We start from the raw sequence: 7,500 nt of genomic DNA, 5'->3' as shown, positions 1-7,500 counted from the left end.
CATAAAAAATCAAATCCCGCGCCGAAACAGCATCACTCCCATACAAATTTTGTTCTACACAACATAATCCTACATAACATGAACCTCGACATAACACACGCTACGGCACGGTCCCCGACGTGCGCACTCTCGATACAACATAAATTCACTTGCACGGTACGATCAAGCGGTAGCTGTATCTAGGCAGTTTAGGCCAGTTTGTTCCTACATAACGTAAACCTCGGCATAACGCACCCTACGGCGCGGTCCCCGACGTGTGCACTCTCGATACAACGTAGATTCACGTGCGCGGTACAATCAAGCTGTAGCCGTAGCTAGCCAGTTTAGTCCTATTGTGCATTATATTCTGCGGCATTGATGGTATCTTATGTCGATGGTGGTGCAGTGTGTATAATCAGGGATGAATTTATCCGGTATCGCATCGCAGTTTGCGATTCAAAATCGATCGAGTGCGATTCAAAAATCACAGCGACTCGCAGAAAACTGCGATGCATAAACGGCACTGCATACTGTACCTCGCGCAGTCAGTAAAAGTGATGCTGTGACTGTGTCGTACACTCACCATGCTCACTACACCTGTACAGTGCACAGACCCCGCTTTTTTCTCGGGAAGGTGTGATTTCTAGTACATGTACCTGTGAACTCTGGCTGGCTCCGCGTGCACATACTGACTGTACTGGTGTCCTACTTGAACTACACGTACCACTTTGCGCGGCTTTCATTCAGTAAGTTCAGTATTTCATGTACTTTCCGTACTGACAAGCATCATCTTTCCTCCACGATCCCGGCGGAGGTCTTGTTTTTTTCTCTTCTTTCTGGTTTACTTGCCTCTTTTCGTGATATTATAGCTTTCTGCTTGTAGCCAGTCGGTCTTTCTGGTCGTGAGGAAATTCTGGAATCGCGTTCGTCCTTCTCTCTGACAATTGTCCAAGCTGTAGTTTTTGTCTAGTCTGGTTCTGCCTCCAACATGTCTGTACGACACAGTGCCTTTGAGAAGTGGGTGGCAGAGGTCGATGTCGAGAGGAAATGGCTTCGTTCTGAGAAAGCTACAGGTGCAGCGGTGACCGCGGCTGATTTTCTGCCAGCTATGCAGACAGCACGAGTCCTCCCTCCGTGGGCTGAGAAATTTTAGTCGGTCTTTTGTGGACGGGATTTCGGGGACTGCTCTGAAGAAGGACAACGTGGTGAAACATTCGAAGTCGGATATGTATAGCAAGGCGGTAGGAATGTCGGTCCTGGACGGACTTTTTCGTGGAAGAAGAAATGCTAATCGAAATCAAGGACTGCTACGCATTTTGGCGTTTGCGTCGCGAAAACTGCTATGCAAAAAAATGACAGTAAATTCATCCCTGTATAATGTTTGCACGGTTGAATCCGCCTTGTAATACCCTTCATTTTGAGGTACATCTTGTATTTTACACACGGTTTTCTACAGAACATAACTCTCGATATAACATATTTTTTCCGTGGTCCCAGAGATTACGTTATATGGAGAGTAGACCTGTACTACCCACTCTAACATGAGTCAGTAGCCAAGTGTGTGCTACCAACTCTAACACAAGTCTGTAACCAAGAGTGTGTGCTACCCACTCTAACACGAGTCTTTAACCAAGTGTGTACAACTCCTGCATGTATCTTGAGCTACGATGAACTCGACCATGGTGGCGTTCATTTATAAAATTTAATATCATGGTTTGGCAGGATTGTGATGAAGTGCGTGTGCCTTTCCGGCGTTTCCGCGCTCAGTCTCATGTAGATACCATGTTGTTGTTGTTGTTGTTGTTGTTGTTGTTGTTGTTGTTGTTGTTGTTGTTTATTTGCTGTAGAGACCGACAGGAGACATTGTACTCAAGTAGTTGCAATCACTATTGTTTGTCGTTACACTCTGGATTGGTCATTGACAGCACCGCCTGTGTAAGTATTTTAAATCATAAAATAACTTTAACCCACATGCGTGCACTTGCCACCATACACACATGCGTGTACTTGCCACCATACACACATGCGTGCACTTGCCACCATACACACATGCGTGCACTTGCCACCATACACACATGCGTGCACTTGCCACCATACACACATGCGTGCACTTGCCACCATACACACATGCGTGCACTTGCCACCATACACACATGCGTGCACTTGCCACCATACACACATGCGTGCACTTGCCACCATACACACATGCGTGTACTTGCCACCATACACACATGCGTGCACTTGCCACCATACACACATGCGTGCACTTGCCACCATACACACATGCGTGCACTTGCCACCATACACACATGCGTGCACTTGCCACCATACACACATGCGTGCACTTGCCACCATACACACATGCGTGCACTTGCCACCATACACACATGCGTGCACTTGCCACCATACACACATGCGTGCACTTGCCACCATACACACATGCGTGCACTTGCCACCATACACATGCGTGCACTTGCCACCATACACACATGCGTGCACTTGCCACCATACACACATGCGTGCACTTGCCACCATACACACATGCGTGCACTTGCCACCATACACACGAGTGTGCGTGCACTTGCCACCATACACACATGCGTGCACTTGCCACCATACACACATGCGTGCACTTGCCACCATACACACATGCGTGCACTTGCCACCATACACACATGCGTGCACTTACCACCATACACACATGCGTGCACTTACCACCATACACACATGCGTGCACTTGCCACCATACACACATGCGTGCACTTGCCACCATACACACATGCGTGCACTTGCCACCATACACACATGCGTGCACTTGCCACCATACACACATGCGTGCAGTTGCCACCATACACACGAGTGTGCGTGCACTTGCCACCATACACACGAGTATGCGTGCACTTACCCGCAAGGCCTTACTGCTTGAAAGTATGTGTAAGTTATACGCACGCATGTACTGCGCAGTGCTATACGCTTGCAAACCTTTGATAATTGAGGCAGCACCGCAGAAATGGACAAGGTGATGAGAGCCTGTTGCTCAGCGGTCTGCGCGACAGAGAAAGCCGACCTGGCTCGTCGTGGAGGCAGTGTCCTAGCTGGTAGTAATGTAGCAAGGACGGATCACGAAAGAGAGAATACCAGCCTGACAAGGAAAACACTTCTTGTCCGCAGGAAAAGACACACCAAACTGCGTTCAGCCATCTACTGCATTGCGTATAATAAACTATATATTTAAATAGAGACGTAGGCGAACAAAATTTATATACACACAACAACAAGGTTGTCAATTTCATAATACTAAAAGCTTTTCACCCATTTTCATCAGTAGATACATGGGAATGAGCAAGAACGAAAACGAAGCCAGAATTTATACTGGGGGTAGAGAATCAGCAAGAATATTCTTACGCGCCTCAAGTTCACACTACACTACCATAAGAATGTATGGAGCGGTGGAAAAATGCGGGAAACAACACATGAGGGGAATGCAGTACCAGAACAAACACGTGATAAAGCTGTCAGTCCGGTTGCAGCTTGAACAGCCGCAGCACCTTGATGTGCTTCTTTTGTCGACACAGCTCTGGCCTCAAACTACGAATGTACAGCGCCTCCAGTGTGAATCTGTGCGCGCTGTTCCGGGCTGGTGTGATGACACTGAAGCTGCTGTTGCGTTCTTGCGGGATGCATTCAGGTTGCGCCTGCAAATGCTTTGTGATGGCGCTATCACTTGTTGCCACACGTTTGTCAGGCGGCTTCTTGTACAGCTTGTCTGGGATATGCTGCTTGATCCTTTCCGAGAATCGCTGACATGTCTCACCAACGTACGTTCGCTCACAGCGACACGCATACTTATAAACAAAATTACTATTTTCAAGAGTTGGTGAAACATCCTTCGCGATAGACCTGAATGCGGGCCTGGTTGTATAAATTACAATGGGGGATACTGTAGGATAGCAGTTCAAAATTGCAGCTTTAATCTTTTTGCGGAAGGCAATGCAATTTTGCCCTTTCCACGGCAATTTTGTGATAATACGCGTTGCAGATTCAAGTTGTGCAGAAGCTACACCTGGGCTAGGTTCAAGAACGCTTGTCATGACTCGCTTGAGTACTTTGAGTGGGTAACCGTTAGAACACAGAATATCCTCTAGCTTAGCAATTTCAGCTGATAATAGTGATGGTGAGCAGATGTTTTTAGCTCTGAAAGTTAATGATCTGATCAAATTGATTTTGTTTCTAGTGTCGCAAAACGAGTCCCAGCGGGTGTAAAGACCTGTGAACGTCGGCTTTCTATATACTGTGGTGAGCAATTCAGTGGAAGAATGCTTAATCAATACATCAAGAAACGGCAATTCTCCATTATTCTCCTCCTCCATTGTAAACTGGAGAGCTGGGTGAAGATTATTTAAACGCTCAGAGAATTCCAATGCCAGTTTCCGGTTGTGAAATGCTGCGAATGTGTCATCCACATAACGCCTATAGAATTAAACTATATATATACATCTACTGCAGTGCATGTAATGGCAACAGAGCAGCAGTGCAAAACTGCAAATTACAGACTACTACTCGGCGCAGGATATTCAGTGTCATGCTGCCCCGACTCATGCATGACGAGACCATCACTTCTCACATGCCCGAGTGGGCTAACTTGACTTTGATAAGCCGGCATTTACCGTTAAAACCTGCTAATATTCATTAGTTGAGTTTGTTGATATGCAGTGCTAATTTTTCATTAGTTGAGTGTGTTGATATCCAGTGCTAATTTTTCATTAGTTGAGTTTGTTGATATCCAGTGCTAATTATTCATTAGTTGAGTGTGTTGATATCCAGTGCTAATTATTCATTAGTTGAGTGTGTTGATATCCAGTGATAATTATTCATTAGTTGAGTGTGTTGATATGCAGTGCTAATTATTCATTAGTTGAGTGTGTTGATATCCAGTGCTAATTATTCATTAGTTGAGTGTGTTGATATCCAGTGCTAATTATTCATTAGTTGAGTGTGTTGATATCCAGTGCTAGTTATACCGTTACTAGTACATGTACTACACTAACGTGTCATGTAATTATGTTGTTGTACACGTACATCGGTTCATATTGCGTGTGTGTGTGTGTGTGTGTGTGTGTGTGTGCGTGCGTGCGTGCGTGCGTGCGTGCGTGTGTGTGTGTGTGTGTGTGTGTGTGTGTGTGCGCGTACATGTGCGTGTGTGTGGGCGTGTGTGTGTGTGTGTGCGTGTGTGTGTGCACATGTGTGTGCGTGTGGGCGTGTGTGTGTGTGTGTATGTTCGGTCATGTGTATGCATGTAAGTGCATGTGTGTGTGTATATGCATGTTTGGTGTGTGGATGTGTGTTTGGTGTGTGGATGTGTGTTTGGTGTGTGGATGTGTGTTTGGTGTGTGGATGTGATGTTTGCAGGGCAGTGAAGCAAGATTTGTGAATCACAGCTGTCAACCAAACTGTGAAATGCAGTGCTGGTATGTAGCATATTATCCAGTGGTTAGAAGACATCTGCTATCAAGTGTAAATGATCATTCTAATTCTAATTATCTAACACTGGTGACAATTATTGAGTGTGATTCACTTGTGAAGCGAATGAACTGAATTTATGACCGAGATCTGAAAATGGGAGTGCAATTCCAAATCGGATGTGACATACGGTCATGGAATTACGGCAGATGATTGGAGTCTGAGTTTGTGCTGTTGCTGTTTCTGCTGATGCTGCTGCTGCTGGTGGTGTTGCTGCTGCTGGTGCTGCTGCTGCTGGTGATGGTGATGGTGATGGTGCTGCTGCTACTGCTGCTGCTGCTGGTGCTGCTGGTGGTGGTGGTGGTGCTGCTGCTGCTGGTGGTGGTGGTGGTGGTGGTGGTGCTGCTGCTGGTGGTGCTGCTGCTGGTGGTGGTGGTGGTCATCGGTGCCATTGTCGTCATTGTTGATATTTTCGTCATTTTCGTCATCGTCGTTGTTGTTTCTGTTTATCAGGACTGTGGCTGGACAGTATCGTATGGGATTGTTCACTTTGCAAGATATCCCCAGTGGTGGGGAACTGACGTATGATTATCGTTTTGACTCTCTGGACAATGAGGCACAGGTACGTGTCTGTGTTGCCATGGATATACACACAGACACACGGACACTTGGACACATGGACACACAGACACACATGGAGAGTGCACACTCAGCCAGCTAATCACCAACCATGCATAGACAGGAACAGACAATTCCAGACTACACTGTTCTATCTAAGCCGTAGATTGTCGTGGTATATAATGCTGGAGCTGAAATCATACTGGCCTGGCAAACCGACAGTTCACCGAGCAGGCTGTGTTACATGTGTTGTGGTCTGGGTTTGGTTTTCCATTTTGCATACTATTGTCTTGTACTGCTAGGTGTGGATGTGTTCTGGATCCGTTTCTTCCTTCTATTCTCCTCTTCCCTTCTTCTGTCCTTCTTGTTTTGAACAGACGTGTCGTTGTGGAGCTGATAGTTGTCGAGGTTTCTTGTGTCCACCTCGCAAAGCCCAGGCCTTACACACTCTAATGGAGGAGGAGTGTGAGAGGAAGAAGAGGAGACGGAAAAAGGTGAGCTACACAGTTAGATGTTCATCAGCAGCACTCTTAGGCACTCTTAGTTCATCATCAGCAGCACTCTTAGTTCATCAGCAGCACTCTTAGTTCATCAGCAGCACTCTTAGTTCATCATCAGCAGCACTCTTAGGCACTCTTAGTTCATCAGCAGCACTCTTAGTTCATCAGCAGCACTCTTAGTTCATCAGCAGCACTCTTAGTTCATCAGCAGCAGCACTCTTAGTTCATCAGCAGCACTCTTAGTTCATCATCGCAGTCTTTTTGGCTCATAGTGCGTGCCTGTGTAACAACCAATCAGAGCTTCTTGTTTCTTCGCGCTCAGTGCCTGCCCGCATAGCAACCAATGTTAAAACAGAGAGTTTCCAGGCTGTCCAATAGAGTGCTCAATGCCGAAAGGCAGAGTTGGTTCAAACAATAATAAGAGAACGAAAAAAAGTATTTTTACTCCGAGTTTCACACACTGAGCAATCATCAGAAAACACTGTTTTCTGATGATCGCTCAGTGTGTGAAACTCCGAGTAAGAACACTTTTTTCATCCTCATATTCCTGTAGCAACCAATGACATCATTATGTTCACAAGTTGGAGGGAATGAAAGGGGAAGCGACTGAAAAATTGAACGGCACCCCCACCAGGACTCAAGCCAGTGACTTTCGCTATAGACCAGCGATGCTCAAACCACTAGACTATGGCCTGGCTGTCTTCCCAGTAACAACCCTTCTGCATTTCTCTTCAGTCTTCGAAATTCACGCCGATTGTGAAGCTAGACAAGGTGGTGGGATGCGGCCCTCACTATATCCACACACTATATCCACACACTTCATTCACAAACTAGTATGGGACGAAGCACACTGAATTAACAATAGGTATTATTCATCAGTTTGGGAGATTAAAAAGAATACCGGTAAGGCACGAGCAATCAATTGCCTGTAACCACAAGAACT

At 46.1% G+C, this 7,500-nt stretch overlaps 1 protein-coding gene across 1 annotated transcript in view; it reads left to right on the top strand.

Annotated features, from left to right (window-relative positions):
• LOC135826835 (uncharacterized) overlaps positions 1–7,500 on the top strand; it is a 63,093-nt gene that overhangs the window by 21,702 nt on the left and 33,891 nt on the right. The window contains exons 10-13 of the mRNA XM_065339437.1: positions 1,827–1,914; positions 5,389–5,447; positions 5,953–6,061; positions 6,435–6,551. Of these exons, the coding sequence (XP_065195509.1) occupies positions 1,827–1,914; positions 5,389–5,447; positions 5,953–6,061; positions 6,435–6,551 (373 nt within the window). The remainder of the gene's footprint in view (positions 1–1,826; positions 1,915–5,388; positions 5,448–5,952; positions 6,062–6,434; positions 6,552–7,500) is intronic.

Source organism: Sycon ciliatum, chromosome 10, assembly GCF_964019385.1.
Source record: "Sycon ciliatum chromosome 10, ocSycCili1.1, whole genome shotgun sequence".
In the NCBI taxonomy this organism is placed as follows: Eukaryota; Metazoa; Porifera; class Calcarea; order Leucosolenida; family Sycettidae; genus Sycon; species Sycon ciliatum.
Note: the sequence above shows the minus strand (reverse complement) of the source record. Positions and strands in the feature narration are given on the sequence as shown.